This window comes from Colletes gigas, unplaced genomic scaffold, assembly GCF_013123115.1.
Source record: "Colletes gigas isolate AHSC1104 unplaced genomic scaffold, ASM1312311v1 Colletes_gigas_Sc00071, whole genome shotgun sequence".
Taxonomy (NCBI): Eukaryota; Metazoa; Arthropoda; class Insecta; order Hymenoptera; family Colletidae; genus Colletes; species Colletes gigas.
The window spans coordinates 26,302-47,198 of record NW_025106700.1 but is presented as its reverse complement, the minus strand read 5'-3'; the positions used below and the strand labels follow the sequence as shown (position 1 = coordinate 47,198).

General features: G+C 39.1%; 4 protein-coding genes across 4 annotated transcripts; 2 read left to right on the top strand and 2 right to left on the bottom strand.

Moving 5' to 3' along the window:
* Window positions 1-1,360: 1,360 nt before the first annotated feature.
* LOC122403711 (nuclear pore complex protein Nup85) lies at window positions 1,361-4,756 on the top strand. The gene is made up of 8 exons (XM_043407412.1): window positions 1,361-1,390; window positions 1,709-2,135; window positions 2,221-2,600; window positions 2,674-2,993; window positions 3,644-3,861; window positions 4,070-4,288; window positions 4,371-4,470; window positions 4,544-4,756. Exons 1-8 carry the CDS (start codon window positions 1,361-1,363, stop codon window positions 4,752-4,754), a joined length of 1,905 nt encoding a protein of 634 aa, XP_043263347.1. The 3' UTR covers window positions 4,755-4,756.
* Window positions 4,757-6,022: 1,266 nt separating this feature from the next.
* LOC122403709 (leucine-rich repeat serine/threonine-protein kinase 1) lies at window positions 6,023-16,542 on the top strand. Its single transcript, XM_043407402.1, has 3 exons — window positions 6,023-6,524; window positions 8,862-9,040; window positions 9,111-16,542. Exon 3 carries the CDS (start codon window positions 9,119-9,121, stop codon window positions 16,520-16,522), a length of 7,404 nt encoding a protein of 2,467 aa, XP_043263337.1. The 5' UTR covers window positions 6,023-6,524; window positions 8,862-9,040; window positions 9,111-9,118; the 3' UTR covers window positions 16,523-16,542.
* A 655-nt stretch (window positions 16,543-17,197) lies between these two features.
* Window positions 17,198-18,959, bottom strand: LOC122403721 (7,8-dihydro-8-oxoguanine triphosphatase-like). Its single transcript, XM_043407436.1, has 3 exons — window positions 18,496-18,959; window positions 17,678-17,823; window positions 17,198-17,391 (listed from the first exon to the last, which is right to left on the bottom strand). The coding sequence occupies exons 1-3, from the start codon at window positions 18,660-18,662 to the stop codon at window positions 17,198-17,200; spliced, it is 507 nt and encodes a 168-aa protein (XP_043263371.1). The 5' UTR covers window positions 18,663-18,959.
* A 781-nt stretch (window positions 18,960-19,740) lies between these two features.
* Window positions 19,741-20,883, bottom strand: LOC122403723 (probable 28S ribosomal protein S23, mitochondrial). Its single transcript, XM_043407438.1, has 4 exons — window positions 20,742-20,883; window positions 20,355-20,516; window positions 20,183-20,285; window positions 19,741-20,062 (listed from the first exon to the last, which is right to left on the bottom strand). Exons 1-4 carry the CDS (start codon window positions 20,783-20,785, stop codon window positions 19,940-19,942), a joined length of 432 nt encoding a protein of 143 aa, XP_043263373.1. The 5' UTR covers window positions 20,786-20,883; the 3' UTR covers window positions 19,741-19,939.
* Window positions 20,884-20,897: the final 14 nt, after the last annotated feature.

The following is a 20,897-nucleotide window of genomic DNA, read 5'->3' as shown; positions in this document are numbered from 1 at the left end:
CACGAATGTCCATCACTGCTCCGAACAGTGTCCTTTCACGAGAAGAAGCCACAGCGTGTTTACATCCCCACTCTTGCTGCAGCCCGCTGATTGGCTGACCTCGTCACAGTTCTCGACCAATACCTGTGAGTCAGTGGACTGCGACAGAAGTGGGGATTTGAACACGCTGTGCCTTATTCTCGTGGAAGAATGGTACACGACGCGTAATATCTTTTGACTTCCTAAATAAATTTGATGAATGAAAGCAACATGTCTGTGAGGAAAATCTTTTCGTTGGTGTTTATCAGGAAGGCAACAGAGGTTTTATTAGGTTTAAAAAAACGAGGATTTGGGAAAGGTAAATGGAACGGTTTTGGCGGTAAAGTGGAAGCAGGAGAAACAATTCTTCAAGGAGCTATTCGGTAAATTGTTTTCGATAATCGTAATTATTTCGTGTACACTGAGGGAGACGTGTATAATTCATTCCGATTAACTTGATTCTTTTTCAAGTAAAACTCGTTTAAATAGAAAATTAAGGATATCGTGTTCAACAACATTCTATATTTCGTAAGAATCACATTAAATAACAATAAATTTCAACAAAGACTTTTATTGTCTTTATGTATAGCATGCAAGATGAATCACGAAAATATTTGCAAAATTTCAAAATAGATATAAACTTTCGTTAAATACTATATTAGCTATTAATAGTGTCTATACTAATTATTATTGGTATTTTATTAAAAATCTTTTTACCAATATTATTTGTATAGATGAATTTCTTAACATATATTCAGTGTACCTTAGACCGATATACATACAACAATATAATCTCATAGTTTTATTACAATATTATACATTAATCTATGTTTATAAAGAATTACATAAAACGTTTTCCATGAATCACCTTGTATAAGCAGGTACAGATTTAAGTAGTCAAATAAATATAAATAATGCATAAATTAAAATCGTGACTAACATGCGGGTATGACCAAACAGCGGACAGTGCTGCCGCCTGTGGCGAGAGCGGCAACTCAACCGCCACATTCTCCCGCCATGTTAATAAATCGCAGCCTTTTTGAACTACTGTTCGATAATTCACTAATTACTCTTTTTCTGGGATTAATTTATGAACATTTACAGTTTAATACTGTAATTTAGTCTCTGGTCAAGATTCGAGGATACTTTTTATAACCATTCCATCCGTAATTAAATAGTTATTAACAAATATCGTAAGTCGGGCAACTTCTGAGAATCGAAGAAGAGGGCAGGTGTTGCCGAAAAACATTGAAAAAGTTCAATTCAAATGTAAAGTTAATTTAAATTATACTTTAAATTATCACGTGCTTCGAACAGCAGTTTTTTTACTCTATTGTAAAAAATGGATGAAGCCGACAGTCCTCCAGTCATAGTAAGCAACGAAATTATTTTTAACCTAAATCACTACCTAACCTATAATTCCATCATTCAATTCATTTGGTATTATTTAAAATCCTTTCTCTGTTTAATAGAAACATTTAGTAATAATAAATTGCTCCTATCAGTACGTTATTTTTTTTGTAAAAATTATAACGAATTACATTCAATGTTCTAAAACTCAAAGTATTGGTAAATTAAAATAGAATTGTAAAATTGCCCGGTTGCAAACGTATTCACAGTAATTTTATTAGGATAAAATTTTAATTTTAATTTTTCATTAATTAATTCAATTTTTTCCTAATTTTGTTAGAAAATTCCAATCGTCCATAAAGATGCAGGTATAGCTACTAGTTGGGTAAATAGTAACAAAATTGGTATATACACGTGCAAAAATTTGCACGAGAGTTATCATGGAAAGTACGACTCGTCTGTGCATATTTTAAAACCCGAAGTAATCCTATTTTCACCTCAATTGCGTAAACTTGTGAACGAAAGCAACGGTGTCTTCTTGTCCATACAAAAAATTAGATCGAGCTCTGGCGATGTCAGACCGGAGCTTTTAAAACACAGTAAACAATATCGATCTATTTTGCGAGCATGTATAGAAAGTTTACAGGATATATCTGGAAAAGCTTTGTCCGATAAAAGAGAATCGTTGGAAAATTTTCTCACTATTTTTTACCAAATCGAATGCGTGTGGCATCTGACTGAAATTCTTTATATAGATGTAGTACCAGGTAAGACGTTTTGTTACAAGTAATAAGCAATTTGTTGACAATGTTGATGATAATATTTATAACAGCGTTGATGTTTAAAATTTAGGCGACGTAATATTGCCGCAGTTACTCGAATGGATTAAATTTCATTTTCCATCCAGAGAACTTATGGCAATGAAAATATTAGCCCAGAAAACAATTGGTGCTGATTTGGAACATGCAAATTATTGGGAAGCGGTGAAAGGCTGCACGTTGCACGGAAAGCTAGATTTGGTGCGAGCTCTTCTGGCGTTGCACAGTAAAGCGGATCATCCTGCTTTCATGATGTCAGAGAATGCCCTTAAAACAATGCCAGTCTACAATGCATACGGCGGTTATTCTGTGAATGAATTTACAATCCGCTGGAAACATTGGCAGTTAGAATTAAGTTCAAATATAAACAACAAAACTTTTGTCATCGATACAGAATTAGAAACAATTATGAAGGTATTTATAGTTGTACTATAAATATAACGATTTAATGTTAATCGCTTTAAATTATTAAAAACATTTAATTCAGTTAATTGCAGGAGACCAAGAAATACTCTGGCAATGTATATCTTACACAGACGCTTGGTACGAATTGTTGGCAGCAAAATTATTTTATACGTCCCCGTGTTGCAAACAACCTGAACTTTCGCATCAGGCAAACAGTATTTCCAAAAGATGGCAAGCCAACAGACCTTCCGATAATGCTATTCTCGCTTTGATGGAAAGCGATTTACATCAAGTTATTAAAGAAATACAGTACATGGGCGACAATGGATGGTTCGCGACGCATTTAGTGAATTTACTTTACACTTGCGGAAGACTTAAAATTTTGGATAAAGATCAGATCGAGTAAGTATTTTACTAATTGCTATTACAGTTTTTATAGAAATAGAGTTATATTTTTTTACGCCGCATCCACTGTGAGGTTATTAGCAGCATCAGTCGGGTGGTTTTTTCTTATATTTTGTCAATTAATTTTGTTTCTTCGACGAATCCCAGTAGGTTGTGTAGCTTTTTGTTGGTGAGGTTTTCTTTAAGTTGAGATTCCAGCTTACGTTTACAGTATCCTATTTAATTCTTCAATTTTGAATGTTTCGTTGATTAAAAAAAGGTCCTGGTTTCGAATACTGGGGGTTTTATTGGCCTCGGGGAATGTTTGTTCAGTTTTATATTTAAGGAAGTTGCTATCGTAGTTTTTATCACTAGAGTTTTTAGCGAATGTTTTAACTAGTAAGTTTGCTATTTTATTTGTGGTCGTTGGCAGTGGTTGTGGCGCTGCTTTGCTGCGTTGTGAATCTGGCAGAGTTATTTATTGTAAATAAGAAATTTATCCAGGATTGTTTCTTATTCTTTTTAACGGTCATTCTTGCACCAGCTCAAAGATTTTTAAATTGTATAAGATTAGCGGTTGTCTTTTGTTTTTTGTATCTGTTGAAGGCGTGTTTGTAATTTTTTATTGCAGTTTCACATTCCTCGTTAGTTATATTTCATTTTCGTAGAGTCACTAATCAACTTCACGAGTCCCTCATATTGGAATATGGCAACGCATTGATGGGACATCATTCTTTGTGGCAATGCGGTGCAAGTTATTTGATACACAGCCCGATTCAAGGTCTAGCTAGACTCGAGATACTGTTACAATCATTACCAACGGGATCTGAAGCGAGAATAAACAAGATAATAGACATAGCACGAGACAATGAAATGGACCATATTGGTATAAGATTTTATTTGTAAATTTTTTGATACTTCTCAAAGCGTAAAAAAATTCTTTTCAATTGCATTATTTACAAAAAAGCAATTATTTCAAGACGTTTTCGTTTTCGACTAGAATCTCCCATTAAAATTTTTCCCCTGTATATTTTATTTCGTGTTATCGTAAATAAAACTTGAATCTAATTTCTTTTTTTTTTATTTTTTTTTAGTTACGAGCATATGTAAAATTCAAGGTGTAAAATGCATAAAACAAGGAAGACTCGGAAACGCGCTCGCGTGGGCGTTAAAAGCGCAAGACAGTGGTTTCATAACGTACATCGCCGATCAGTTTCTGAAGCAATATTCGGAAAATGGAAAACTGGAATGCCGCGATTTGTTGGAAAATTTAGGTTTCTGTATGATGGCAAGCGACAGACTCACATTTTTAGGTGAATCATCAGTTTCGAAATATTGAAAGCACCAAATAAATTAAATGCAATATCGGTCATTTTTATTATGTTTTTTAATTAGGAAAATATTGTGAATTTCATCAGATGTACGGGATTGGAGAATTTAAAGAAGCAGCAAGTTTATTAGTATCTCTTTTAGTGTCGAACTTGACTCCAAAATAGTGAGTGGAATATAGATATCGACGCATTCGATTTAAATAAGAAGAGACTGTTCTTATGAAATTTTTGTTCCAGTTTCTGGTCGATTCTTTTGTCGGATGCTATTCCATTGTTGGAAGCAAAAGATGTAATACTGTCTTCCAGTGATTGTTTTGAATTGTTACGTTGCGTGGAAGCGCACGGAGACGACTCGAAGTTTCAAAATGAAATCGAAATCTTTCGATTGGCGGTCGCTAGAAACTTGGCTCGTGCATTGAGTCTCGAAGGCTGCCAAGCGGAACATTAGAAAGTCTATTAGCATTTATTATGTAGAAGTTTTCTAATTTTTGAATAAAAAAAAAAAATTTCACGTCTAAATGTTGATTTATTTTTACTAAATTATGGTACATGAACGTTCACGCTTGTGTATCGAATTAAAGAAAAACTTTTAGATAAGGATCGTTTTATCGTTAGTTAATATAAATAAAATTGTTCATAATAATTGTGAAATTTTTGTTAGAAAACGTACTATTAGAAACTGAAACGAATAGTTCGAACGAGTCGTGTAAAAATTTGTTGGTGGTGTACATTCGATATCCGGTTCAAGGTCTGGACTGGTTTACGATTATTTGATCTATGCAACATGAAACGGGAATTGACATAACGCGTCAATTTTTTAAAACGTTTCATAGATCGTAAGTTGTACGCGATATTTATCGCTGATTAAGTGCTTAAAAATTTTGCTTAACCCCCTGTACTACGCTGAAATTCGGAAGAAGTGCCTAACCCATGCGTTCGAATGATCGGGAAAGGAGCCAATGAAAGGCTGACAGTAGCGTTATTTGTCGATTTCCCGAAGTTGGGCAAAGTGCCAAGCTCACGTACAGGTGGCGCGTGCGGTGGTGTATGCCTCCTATCCCCACCACTCCGTTAGACGCTAAGAAAGTTCGTCGTCCCTATTGTCGATTTCGATGCACTCAATTATCTGGCCACAATGGGTCAGAGTCTGACTGTCAGACTCGTGTTATTCACGTTTGACATGAAATTAAACAACAACCCGACGAGCCTGACTCGTGATATACAAGTTTAACCTCAAAATTTTCATCGCGAGTCAGACTCGCGAAAATAGTGAAAGAAGTTAAGAAAAGCCTTATTTTAGCAAAATTAATAGTAAAAAACGTCAATGGTTAGTAAAACAATTCTTTGGTAACAATTATGATTTTGGAAGATGTTAAATAGATTGAAAGATTATATGCTACAAGACGTTAAATTATAATTAAACTCATTGTATAAATTACACGAATGATTATAATAGATAATTTTCAATAGAAAGAACAAATGGAAGAATTATTCCGGTAGTTGGAAATGTTCATATAAGAAATCGCGTACAATACTTATGTCCAGCATAATATACGTAGTTTCCACCATTTTTATACTGTCAACCAAAGAAATTTTGTAACACAATTGTCTGTGATCGAAATACAAGAAAAGTAAGTACTGTGCCAGTACAATGTACTTTAAATGTAATGTTAGCAATACCTCGTCATAGTTACGTACCGCGTGTAATATAGTCAATTGACTGGAAGTGTCGGTAATGACATTACGTAATACCAGAGGTAATACTGTTTATTTAAATCGATCCGATGCTACCGATGCATAAAATTGTGTCTAAATGTGCGTACAGTCGATAAATGGAACCGACAAAATGGCGGCGGCCGAATGTTGTGTTTGGCGATAAACTCGTGTCTTATTTTGAAAGTCGTCTTGACAATTCGACCGCCATCCAACGAGTGCGAAAGAAACAATCGAGAAACTGCGAACAAATTTTTACACGCGAACAGTGAATAGCGGGAAATTTTTCGAAATCGATCGAACATAACTTCCGCGACACGTTATTCAATCGTACTCTAATTAATATATACGTTTCGATATATCCGCGAATTTCGTGTTTGTGCGTCGGTATTTAAACCCGAAACATGATAAGAAACAGTGTCGAAAAAATAAATTTGAAACGAGAACAAGCTAAGGGCATTTAAAATTGGAACATTCCTAGGAAACGGCCCGTTCAACGATCGGGGTGAGTTATACGTCATTCGATTCGTCTGATCCAGTACATTATTGATATGCATTTCATTATCTGCGGAAATTCATTACTTTTTTATCAAACTTGTAAAGTTACAGTAAAAAAGTAAGGTTAAGTACATTTTTTGACAGGTGCACAGGTAGAAACAAGTGACTATCGTTGCTATGTTCATATTACAAATTATAAATGATTGATCTAATTCGATAATGCTACATTGTCAAATGGGGATTTGTAGAACGTGTATGCATAAAAATCATTCTTTTACGCATAGACTTTGCACGAGTCGGTCAGGTATACAGTATACGCCGCAACAATTAACCCTCCCCCCCATATAACCCAGACCTACTCAGACAGTACTTATACGTAGACAGTACATGCAGCAACAGTAAGCAATGTTTCCACACCCCTCTGACAGTGTTTATGGGTAGACGATGTAATAAATTACTATTGTATGCAGTGCGTTGGTTTAACTTTTTTTTTATTGTTAAATTTCATTATCGTCTAAGTCTGGTATATTTTGATTTTCTACCGAATCAAATGAAATTTCTGAAATTTCTTTTAATAACTGATTAAATAAATCATTCTTCCCTTGCTTGGAAGATTTATAAAATATGTAATGGCTTAAGTACCCAATGAAATTATCATTTTTGCTGAAAATAGAAAATATTTATGGTACTGCTACTAACCGACAATATTCACGCAAAAGTTGTTTACCATGCCTCCACGTAGTTTCTATTGTATTCGTATAAGCGTCTGTTTCTGGGTGTTTAAAATGTAAACTATGGTTTACGGTGAGATGTGTATACCCGTCTTCTTCCAAAATATTGTAGGCTTTCCAACAATCTGAGATAATTGTAGTTCCAGGCAACACCCGCTGTTTAATTATTGAAAGAAGGGATCCTGTGTCCCTACTTTCAATAGGGACCAGGAATATTTTCCCACTTTCCCTTTCTATTCCTCCGAAAACCCACTGTCTTTCCACACGACGATCTCTATGATATTTTCTTCTGCCGAATTTAGACTCGTCATTTTTTACCTTTTTGGCATTTGTTTATTTTGATTCCTGAATGGGAGTCAGAGGGTCAGGGGGATCAAAGGGTAATATTTAACCCTTTGCGGTCGTATGTCTACTCTCAGCCACCAAAGCCTTTTTACCGTTCTGGTCGTATGTCTGCTCTCAGCCACCACAGCAAGGAACTATAAGAATCGTATACTGTATGCATTCATGTATCAGTTTACACTTTTCCTATACGAACCTCAATGCCTAAAGGACCTATTCACGAACCAATACGGTGCTCCATCAATTGGAGATAACGTAATTTAATGTACACAAAAGTTGTAACTCAGTGCTCGCCATGCAAGACGCAGTGGCGAGTCATTTGTCTTTTGAACATAGTGAAATCGACAACGTTCGACGATACCTTGTAGATTTCCAAAGAATATTTTATAAATTGTATTTAACAGTAATTAGACATTCTCTCTTCTTAAAATATTCCAAAATAATTCCCCAAAATGCAATACATGCACTCGAAAACCTGGCCTGCATGTTGGAAAGTGTTTTGAAAAATATCACACGAAGGAGAATTATAAAACATAATTTCTATACAAAAACATATCACAAGATGAGTGTATTGAATAAAGATATATCTAAAGTTCACAAAAGAATTACTAAATCTTGTTTATACATCGTAAACTTGCGTGTTATGTATCCCTGCTCTATCAACGGAAATTAATTCCGACCAGTACGATACCCATCTCCAAATTTAATCCGACCGCAAAGGGTTAAGGGCCCACAGGGTCACAACAGTGCTTCTTACGCTCAAATATGCTCAAACGTGGTAGTCTAGAATAAGGCGCACCATTATTGACTTTTGATCCCCTGTATCTCGGAAACTGTTCAATTTACAAGCTTGGGCCCATTGGAACTTTTCATCAAGACGTAATGAACTACATCGTATCAAAAGTTCAGCTAATTTAAACGGGGGGCCATTTTCCATAAGATCTGTGCGGGGTGCTTTCATTCAATAAATGTTTAACAAATTAGCATTTGACAACCTGGCATTTTGAACACAGTAACGACATTCACTTGTTTCCACCTGTGAACCTGTCAAAATATACTTAACCTTACTTTTTTACTGTAATATTACAAGTTTATAAAAAAATAACGAATTTCCGCAGATAATAAAATGCATATCAATAATATACTGAATTAAACGAATCGAACGACGTATAACTCACTCCGATCGTTGAACGGGCCGATTGCTAGGAATATACCTTAAAATATACCTTAAAATTTTACAAACCACGGTTTTAAACATTTAACTTCCACAGTGAATGTATCCGAATATATAAATATCTGTAAAATCTTTTATACACTCCGCAATGAGCGTAAAGTATTTAATTTTTATTGAATGGAGAATAAAAGATCGTACGCGAAATATCATAAATGAAGACTGTATCAACGATGTGAACATGTAACTGAAAATCAAAACAATTTACAGAGACGATCGGTGAGCATATACATTAATATTCTTACTGTAATATTAAGAATCGAAGAAACTATTTTATACGTACTTACAGTTTACACGATGGAAGATTACACTCCTATCGACGAAGATTTTCCTGGCAGATTGCTACACCAGGCTGCTTTATGGGATAACGCGGAGTTGTTAGAAGATCTTTTGCGTGGCGAGCACGCGCAATACATAAACAGCCAAGATTCATGGGGTAGAACTCCGTTGCACGCAGCAGCTATTACAGAAAATTCAAGGTGTTTGGATGTACTATTGTCTGCCAGTGCTAATCCGAACATACCATGTGGACCAAGAGGTCATTACAGGACACCGTTGCATATTTGTGCAGAACACGGTCATAGTTCCAACATCGAGAAGCTTCTGGAATTCAAAGCAGATTTAATGATCGCAGACAATAATGATTTGAAACCAGTAGACGTAGCTGAGAAAAATATGCAAGATGTTTGTACAAATTTGCTTAAATTGGGTGCCGAGAAGTATGAATTGGCGAATCTAGCAACGCATGCTTCTTTACGTGCAACGTGTATTCAGGGAGACGCAGTGGCAGCTAAGAACATTATCCAAAGCGTTAGCAGCAAGTTGGATTACATTATTAACGTGGCACCAAACGGTGCGAATACCTTGCTCTTCATAGCATGCGAAATGGGTCACAAAGATATAGTGAGGCTGCTATTGGATCATGGCGCAGATTGTAGGACACATCCTGTCACTAAATACTGTCCGTTGTACATATCATGTTACAACGGCAAGGTAGAAATTGTGGAACTGCTTCTCCGACACTTCCCCAAACAGGTTCACTCTTTGACGGTGGAGAAATGGTTACCAATTCATGCGGCAGCTATAAATGGCCACCACTTGGTTATCGATTTGTTACTAAAATTCGAGTATCCGCAATACGCGGATCAGTGCTTCAAAGACACGTCCGGAGAATTCGAATACGAAATGCCGTTTGATATTAATGCTCAAGACGTCACGGGGCAGAATGTTCTATACATATCCAGCATGCTTGGGAATATTAAAATCGTAGAGTTGTTATTGAATTACAGGGTGAAAGCGAGGAAGACCAAAGAGGAGGATATGGGGGTCGCGCAACCGATTCTTATGTCGAAAAGAAAAATCTCGAGCGGTATCCAAAAGCTGATGTCCAGCTTGAATTTTCGGAGCAGAGCGTTCGACAAGAAAGACGACAATATGATATGCCCGTTGAATTTAGATTTATACTGCAACAACGCCACCGAGACCGCTTTGTACGCCGCTGTGAAGGGCAAACACACGGAAGTGGTTACGGCGTTGTTGGCGGCTGGCGCCGATCCGAATCTGCCGCTAAAAGTTCCTTGCGACCAGACCGATTCAGATAGTAATTATTCCAGTGCATTGATCGTAGCTTGCCAGCAGCGTGACGTCAAGATAGCCGACCTCTTGCTGAAGCACGGTGCTGCGGACAACACGTGCAAAGCGATAAAAATTGCCGCGCAAAACCGTGACGAGGTCCTGACGGCGAAGCTTCTGTCCATAAAGGCATACCCCGACTCCGAATACACAATCAACAAGAAAGTTATGACAGAGGGCACACAAACGTCTCATTTCTCCACGTTGTCCGCTCCACGTCCGTTGTTTGGTAACGTGACGTACTCGACGTTGTTCCCAAACACTCCGACGATGATAAACTGGCACGATCAACAGTGCCATCTGTCGCAAATACGGTCCCAGTGGCTGATCGATGCAGTGTTGCACGTGAACAAAAAACTGAGCGCCAAGAACAACGATATTATCTTGTACGCGATTACGAGAATAGATGTATCTCATAATTCCATCACCTCCATACCATCCACTATATTCTACTTGCAGAGCTTGCGGTACCTTAGCGTGGCGCAGAACAAAATCGACTCCCTGTCCGCCGAAACGAAAAATCCCAAGGACAAGTTGTGCCCGTTTTTGGAAGAGATATACCTGCAGGACAACCGACTGGAGCAATTGCCGGAGTTTATAATGAGTCTGCCCGCCTTGGAAATAATGGACGTTTCCAACAACAAGCTGCAATGCCTTCCAGACAATTTGTGGCGCGCCCCGAAGTTGAAGGAACTGAACGCGTCGTTCAATTTGTTGAAGGATCTGCCTAGCCAAGCGTCGCAAAACATCTCACGAAAATCGCAACGGGACGACGTGTTGAACAACAGCCCGAGCAACCGGAGCTTGGCGTCCCAGCTCGCCATTTCGCGCGAGGACTCGTTGGAGTTCGAATCGTTCACAAAGATAGCGAACGCGCAAACCATCGAGATGAACCGTCCTCACGTTTGGACCAGATCGGTGCAAGTGTCGGAAAATATATCCGACGAGAACGAGGGTGGAGGAACGAGGTCGGTGTTGACGTCGTTAAATCTGGCCCACAATTTGTTTAACAGCATCCCGGTGGCGTTGCCGTGTCTGGCTGTTAATTTGGTCAGACTGAACATGGCTTACAATTCTCTGCGATCCATGAGCCACATAACATCCTACCCCGCGAGCTTGAAACAACTGGACCTGTCGAACAATCAGATATCTCGGTGGCCCAGTTTGCCGCAGGTAGATGGCGCTGATCTGATGGAACAAGCGAACACCGCGTGTTATTGCCCCACCGCCAACGTTCAATCGCCGATTGTTCCGGGCGGCAACCGGCAGACAGCGACATGTCTGCGCGACGTGGTCCTCATGTCGGTTTGCACGCACAGGCGCCACCTGCGATTGGAAAATTTGCGAACGCTGATCCTCGCCAACAATTTGCTGAACAGGATCCAATTGACTTCGATCGACGACGGTGAAATGCCCAATTTGGAAGAGGAGAGCGTCGACAAAGATACGAAGATAACTTACACCGGCTCGAAATTGTATTTGTTGTTCCCCAACGTCAGTATGCTCGATGTGAGCAACAACAGGCTGAAAGAAATACCGCAGAACATTTACGAGCTCAGCAATCTGTCCGTGTTGAATATAAGCGGGAACTCGGACATCGTCGAGCTGCCACCGCAAATGGGATTGCTATCCCGTTTGTGGAATCTGAATACTCAAGGTTGCAGGCTGCAAGAGCCGTTGAAGACGATGATCGAATCGAAGAAGTACAAGACGATGGACGTTATCGGCTACTTGAAGTCGATTCTGGAGGACGCTAAACCGTACGCTCGTATGAAATTGATGATAGTGGGTATACAAGGTATAGGTAAGACGAGTTTGTTGGAGCAACTGAGGCAAGAGGGCGAGGTGCCCAATAAGAAGAAAGCATCCGAGCATTGGGCAAAGAGGATGGGTAATAAAAACATTAATACAAAGACTGCTCGGGGAACGACCATATCCACAGTTGGCGTTGATATCGGGGATTGGATTTACGAGAAGAAGATGAAGGGCCAGTCGTCTCACGGGCCTGTTTATTTCAGAACCTGGGATTTCGGCGGGCAGAGGGAGTACTACGCGACGCATCAATATTTTATATCGAAGCGTAGCCTGTATCTGGTCGTATGGAGGATCACGGATGGGTTCAAGGGCATCTCGGAGATATTTCAGTGGTTGGTAAATATTCAAAGCAGAGCACCGAACACGCCGGTAATCATCGTCGGCACTCATTTCGACGTGTCGTACGAGCACAGCGAGGCGTTGCAGCAATACATCCGCGACAAGTTCATTAACGTGGTGGACGCTGAGAAATGCGGTTTGCCGAAAGTGATGGAGACCATCGAAGTCAGCTGCAAAACTCGGCACAATATAAAGATGTTGTGTAACTTGATATACGACGTTGTTTTCAGCCTGAGATCGCCCGGTAGCAAAGAGCTGTTGCTGGAGCAGAAAGTGCCGTCCAGTTATCTGGCGCTGGAGGACGTGGTGATGCAACTGGCGCACGAGAGGAAACTGTCGGGCGGGGATCCGGTACTGAAAGCCGATCAGTACTACACGGCGGTGAACAACGAGCTTCAGAAGCTCCATAGATCGTTCAGAGATCCCGCAGAGCTGCACCAAGCGACGCTCTTCCTTCACGAGAACGGCATCATCTTGCATTACGACGACGCCACGCTGAAAGACTTGTACTTCCTCGACCCCCAATGGCTCTGCGACATGCTGGCGCACGTGGTCACTATACGCGAGATCAATCCGTTCGCTAGGTCCGGTATAATGAAGCTGGACGACATCCAGCACGTGTTCAAATCCTCGACGATATCGTCCATAGACACTCAAGGTTACATCGTCAGTTTGTTAAATAAGTTCGAGGTCGCGATGACATGGGATTACCGTACTTTGTTGATCCCCTCTTTGTTACCGACCGAGGAAGATATTTTGATTAACAACCAGGTGACCAGAATCCCGGTGAAGAAGCGTGGCTGGCACGTACGCTCGAAGAAGATCGCCTCGTCGATGACAATGTTACAAAACTCATCCGGCGAGAAACCCACCACCGAGTACGTGCTCACGTCCAGATCGCAGCCGGATTGCTCTGTCACGAGACTCTTTTTGATGTCCTACTTTCCAAGCGGCTTCTGGTCGAGGCTGATAAGCAGAATTCTAGCCGACGACGCGATCGTCGAGATCGTCGAGTCGTTTCTGGCGCCGTTCAAAGACTTCGTAGACGATAATATTTTTCAAAGCTTGCTGGACACGGAGGCGGAGTGGATACTCTGGCAAACGGGTATAGAGCTAAGATACGCCAACATCACTCTGCTGCGTCTCAAAGAGGTCACTTACAATTTGAAGAACCTGCCGTACGATTATAGACAGTACAAGTTCAAGTTGAAGCAGGACGGCATATGGTGCACCGTGGATTTGAAGAACTCGGCGATTCTGGAGATTTGGTTCCCGGTCGACACGTTGGTGATCAAGCAACCGATCATGTCCGATTCGGCCGACGAGGATGAACCGATGGGTTACCAAGCGATCGTGGTCGAACCTCGCCCGGAAAGCATGCCGCAACTGTTGGCATTGATAGTCGATCATATTGATATTCTATTGGAGGACTGGTATCCTACGTTAGGAACACGTTTCGTGCACACGTCGGAGGGTAAATTATTGATCACGCGTCTGATACCTTGTCCGCGGTGTCTCTTGAACAATGGAGAAAACGAGAACGAAATTAGCGATAACAACGATCGGTTAGCAGAAGATATACAAAAGTATTATGTAAATAAAGAGAGACAGAGCCAAGATAGTTACAAGTCCGATGGTGATAGCGGTGTAGGCTACGACAGCTTAACATCGAGCAGGATGCCGTCCTTGGAAGGTCATCCGGACTTCGCCAAACAGAATCCGCAATCCGAAGGTATTCTGGCGTATTCGTGGATGGTCGAGGAGTGTATTCTGTCCGCCTACAGCAACAAACCAATTCGTTGCCCTAAACACTACGACATACCGTTGTCGCACATGGCTCCGGATATTATTTTCATGGACCTCGGCTCGAAACATCTAATAAAATTGGAGGATATTAAATTGGGGACGCTTTTGGGCCGTGGCTCGTACGGCTTCGTCTTCAAAGGTGTCTACCGTATGCCTGGGTCTTATCAGCGACCTGAGATCGCCATAAAAATGCTGCAACCGGTCCCGCCGGGTCCAAATTCGAGACAGTCTGCTATTCTGGCTTACAAAGCTGCGCAAAGTAAATGGGACCGTGATCCATTGCAATACGCTTGCAAAGCTTACTGCACCGCCAGGCAAGAATTGAACATTTTGTTGACGCTCAGACACACAAATATCGTACCGTTCATCGGTATAGTGGTCAGCCCGCTAGCGCTGGTATTGGATTTGGCGCCAGGTGGCGCGCTCTACCAAGCTCTCTATCATTACAGACGTTCGGGGACCAAGTTGGACCCGTACACGTTGCAAGCTATAATACTTCAAGTAGCAAAAGCTGTCGAGTACCTTCACCAGCAACACGTTATTTACAGAGACTTGAAGTCGGAGAATGTTCTGGTGTGGCAGATGCCTCTTCCTTTTCAAGATGGCGCCAAACGTCCTGTCCACGTTAAAGTAGCCGATTATGGTATATCCAGACTGACATTGCCAACCGGCGCCAAAGGGTTTGGTGGAACCGAAGGATTTATGGCACCTGAAATTATCAAGTATAACGGTGAAGAGGAATACACAGAGAAAGTTGACTCGTTTTCATTTGGAATGTTTATATACGAATTGATCACCTTGAGGCTACCGTTCGAGGGCCACGAAGCGGTCAAAGAGTGTATTTTGGAAGGCGAGAGACCGTCGTTGACCTACAGAGAGACATTTCATCCTTGTTACGCTCTCGATCTGATGGTTATTTGTTGGGCCCAGAATCCAAAAGATCGACCAACCGCCAGCCAAATAGTCTCCATCGCGTCTGCACCCGAGTTCACGCATCTCATAGACGTGATAATGCTGACGGAAAGAACGCAAGTGACCGCCATTACCATGACAAACAGAACTATAGAGGAGGACATAAACGGTGACGAAATTTGGTTTGGACACAACAACGGTGAAGTTGACATGTTGCTGGGTACGCAAAAGGGCTGGCTGCAACACGTTAGAATCGAAACCCCGATAATACCGTACGCAATGTGTGGACTGGATGGGTATATTTGGATCGGTGATAATGCAGGACAGGTGCACGTTTATTTGGGCAGCAATTTTGGTTGCGTTGCTAGCTACGATCTAGAACCAGATCACAACAAGGAATCGAAAATAGTGAGTCTGATTTATTTGGAGCAGATAAAGCAGTTCGTGGTGGCGTTGCACAGTGGGAAAATATTTTTATTATCGAACTCTTTCACCCAAATGAAGAAAACTGAAATCCCGACTGACGTACAAGACAATATAAAGACGTACTCCCTGGCAGCTATTTATAAAAAGAAACGCATAGTGGAATTGTGGGTCGGGCAAAGCTTTGGTAGAATATCGATCTACATATTAAAGGACAGCAGTTTAATAGACACCGTACAAGTTTACCACGCTACAGAAGAGACAGTTCTTAAAAGCTTGTTTGCTACGTATTTACTCAGCGCTGAGAATTCCATTTTATCCTACACGTACCCTGGATGTATCGTCTACCAATGGGATGTAGATACCAGGCAAATGATAAATAAATTAGATATGTCGAAATTAGTACCTTGTTCGGAGAGCCTAAAGTCCATTTCTATTGAAGAGAATTTATCGACAGAGAAATGCCAAGTGACAGCGTTCGAAACTTGTAGGAATCAGTTGTATATCGGTACTACTTGGGGATGCATCGTAGTGGCTGAATGTACCTCCCTTACGCCAATTACTGTTTTCAGACCTTTCGAAGGTAAAGTATGTCAAATAATATCGCTTAACACGACAAACGAAGAGAAGTTAGTGTTGGCAACGGTTGGCCAAGGTTACAGAAGTTTAATATCACGATATACCGATTTCTCGGTCGGCAGTTCGGACGCTGAAGATCTTAAGCATAGTATGTATGCACTTTTGTGGAGATCCGAACATTGGTCCGCAGCTTAATCGTAACCTTTAAGAGCATAATGTTAAGAGTGCTTCATGGTGCAAAGATTAAGAGTGATATAACTGGTTGAAAATTCTATACGTCCACGATATACTTCAGTATGTAGATATTAAGCTTTCTACCTTGCCTCGTATAAGATCTCTTGCACTGAAGCTAAAGAATATGTACTCTTTTGATCTGTCCGAGCTGTACGGTGCTTGATTAAAATACTTTTCTGTAAACTAATTTGCAGAACACACATAGTATAAGCAGGATATTTTTATTATTTTGTGATGCAATACAATATAGTTTTGTAAATTTGACAACGCATTTGATAAATTAACTTTACGATCTCTAAAATATCATCAAAGCTTCTGTATGTCTATGATAAACGGATAGTTTTAATGCGCGCGCTTTTTCGTAATGCAAAGTCGTAGGTATAATGTATCTTGTTAATATATTTATATAATTGTTGCTTAAAAAAGATCTTTTTCAATAGTCTAAAATTGAAGAGCTATCGGAACAAGCTAGCGACTCTATAAATTGTTTTACTACCTTAAAGGTTACTGAATTAGCATAAAGCCAGGTTTTATTAAAATTATAGAGAAGCGAGAATGCATTTCTTAATAATTAAAGTAATTACTATGCATTTATATGTATGAAAGTTATATATGAAATATAAACGTTAACAAGCATTAGTAAGGGATACGATTTACCGGTAGTTCTTCCATAATCTTAATGTTATGTGTAAGAATTAGGTCCTGACCTCGGTACAAAAAGTATCCTCTGAACAATTCCCCTCGTAACATATAAGGAAACCAATACTCGTCATCCGGCCACATTTGTTTGAAAGGTACATCTTTTAAATTATACCATTTTGGTTGCATTTCTAAAGAAACAAGTGTGCACACGGACACGTACATTTATTTATTATCGTTTTAAACAGACGATGCTTATTTATGAAACTTATGCGCGTTAAATATTTAGTCCTTAAAACTTTCTCATTTTACTCGAGCACGTTTCAAACATTTGTACAAAATTTTATCTTGGATTCGAGTATTAACAAATAGAAGGATTCAAACGATGAAATTGCAAACGACTCGTGATCAATAATGAGAATGTTTGGTTAACGCTGACTGCATTTTAGTTAAAATCTTAATTCCTGAGAACGATACCTTCAGATTCTATTAGTTCTCCGTGGTACTGGTACGTCTCGAAGACGTGAACTTCTAGCAGAGTCTCGTCTCCTTCGAACTCGAATTCTAAGATACCAATTTTCTTCAAATCTATCGCAGATAAACCACATTCTTCGTGCAACTCGCTGTAAAGTTTTAAAAATGAAAGAGACTTCGATTTTTGCATATAAACACTGGAAATGTTGTAATAGAACAAACGCAACTTAACGTGCCGTACAGTTTGTTTTTTTCTATGTCTACTAATGTCACGATTTTAATTTATGCATTATTTATATTTATTTGACTACTTAAATCTGGACCTGCTTATACAAGGTGATTAATGGAAAACGTTTTATGTTATTCTTTATAAACGTAGATTAATGTATAATATTGTAATAAAACTATGAGATTATATCGTTGTATGTATATCGGTCTAAGGTACATTGAATATATGTTAAGAAATTCATCTATACAAATAATATTGGTAAAAAGATTTTTAATAAAATACCAATAATAATTAGTATAGACACTATTAATAGCTAATATAGTATTTAACGAAAGTTTATATCTATTTTGAAATTTTGCAAATATTTTCGTGATTCATCTTGCATGCTATACATAAAGACAATAAAAGTCTTTGTTGAAATTTATTGTTATTTAATGTGATTCTTACGAAATATAAAATGTTGTTGAACACGATATCCTTAATTTTCTATTTAAACGAGTTTTACTTGAAAAAGAATCAAGTTAACCGGAATGAATTGTACACGTCTACCTCAGTGTACACGAAATAATTACGATTATCGAAAACAATTTACCGAATAGCTCCTTGAAGAATTGTTTCTCCTGCTTCCACTTTACCGCCAAAACCGTTCCATTTACCTTTCCCAAATCCTCGTTTTTTTAAACCTAATAAAACCTCTGTTGCCTTCCTGATAAACACCAACGAAAAGATTTTCCTCACAGACATGTTGCTTTCATTCATCAAATTTATTTAGGAAGTCAAAAGATATTACGTGTCGTGTACCATTCCTCCACGAGAATAAGGCACAGCGTGTTCAAATCCCCACTTCTGTTGCAGCCCACTGACTCACAGGTATTGGTCGAGAACTGTGACGAGGTCAGCCAATCAGCGGGCTGCAGCAAGAGTGGGGATGTAAACACGCTGTGGCTTCTTTTCGTGAAAGGACACTGTTCGGAGCAGTGATGGACATTCGTGGAAATTTTGGTCATGCGCACTGGAGCGCATGATCACTGCCGTATACACTTAACTAGAATTTAGAATTTAGGGTACCGTTGGATCCCAGTGAGGAACAAAATTTAAGAAAGTTATAGGGAAAGAGACAGAAACAAAAAATTTCCTCTTAATCTACGCGAGTATAGCTGGAGAAATACGTAGGGGATCTTCGATAAGTTAACTTTTGTGTGATTGGCGAGCATTTGAAGTAGAAAGTTCAATTTTGTACAAACATGCATCTCTTTTTGCGCTAAAGATACATCTATGGTAGCTGTGACGTCAGCTTACGCATGCGCAGAAATAAATTCCACGAAAATTCCAGTGCGCATGACCAAACTTCCCACGATATCCATCACTGTCTCGCTACATTTAATTCGCGTTCTTCGTCACGCGATGGAATTGTAGTTGTGAACAGCCCAGCCAATAACGATAATGCGTGTGAGGACGGGCGTCGCTATTACGCTACGGCCAATCAGCGTGCGTAGCCACAAGTCATCTCTGTATTTTGAAAATTGTTATAGCGGTGACATAAAGTTAGCTTTGCCTTATTAGATCAAGAACGACTCAACCACGAAGACAATAAAATCTAAAATATTTTAAGGGTTATGATGATCGAAGGACATACGTAATATCAAGTGTCGTTTTCTGATTTCCCGCCCTTAGCGAGGCTCATATTCTTTGTAGAAAATAAAAATCTCCATCCATTTGTGTATAAAAATTAAAAACCCTGTACACGTTGATTCTTTAAAAAATTATGAAACCGAGCAATCGAAAACTCGACATTTTGGGTTTTAAAAAAAAAATACTGCTTACTACCTTTGCTGGTTTCATTTTTGTTATTAAATGTATCTAAAAATTTCTATTATACAGTTCGCAGTTAGTACAATTTATATCAGTAATATTTGATTTTATTAGCACTTGCACGGTGTTAAACAAGTAACACGAACAATGTATATGTATATTTAATTTCTTTTTTAAAGAAGTCTATTGCATTATTGGAAATACGTATGAAACAATAAAATCTTTTATTCGCTATTTTCAATAATTTTACTGTCTTCCGATGCTGGCTGTGGATACTTACGCCTTGGATATATTGACTTATATCGAGTCATTGCTCTTTCATATGCTTTTGTACTTTCTGAACTATCCTGCGATCAATTAAGTAAAGTATTAAATGTATATTTCATCGCATATTGTCAAGAATGTACAGTATCGCTTATACTTTGCATTATTTGATCAAAACTAATGTAACTTGCATTCCGTATTACCTGTTTATGTATCGCATACAAATCGAGGAACTTTCGTGTAGGACTCGCTTTATTATCTTGCAGGGACATCGATGGTAAAAACTTCATATCGTTGTGAAATTTTCTATCAAATAATAGCACATTTTAAACACAAACACATTTAACATAAAATTTCTGCGTAAATCATGCTTACGCTCTTACTAAATCCTCCTCGTAATAAATATTTCTTAGCGGCTCTTTAGAACCTGGTCTGTCATAACGCGGCTCATATATCGGGGGAAAAGTTTTATATACTTCGTACCATATCGGTATATTTTCATCCTTCATAGTACCGCCTCGTATCAATTGCGTTATTCTAAAATTGGAAGCATCTTATATAATAGAGCGACAGTAACAATATTTATATTATTAGTCTATTTCTCATTTGTGAATTCTCGACGAGATTCAATGTTTTTGTTACCATTTAAATTTTTAATATATAATGGCTGTAACAATTTCATATGTACATATCATACACTACATAACCTGTTTCGTGTGAAATTTACGAACGCTGAAAAACTAGCTATAAAGTGATCTTTACCTCGAGTAAATCGTTCCAACCCGGTCTAGTCTAGAATGCGCCATAATTTATGTGCGAAATCTGAATTCAGAAATAAAATTCCAACATACGAAAACAATGGCTCGGTTACTCCAATTTTTATGACGTTTAGCCCGACTCCTGATGTAAACGAACATG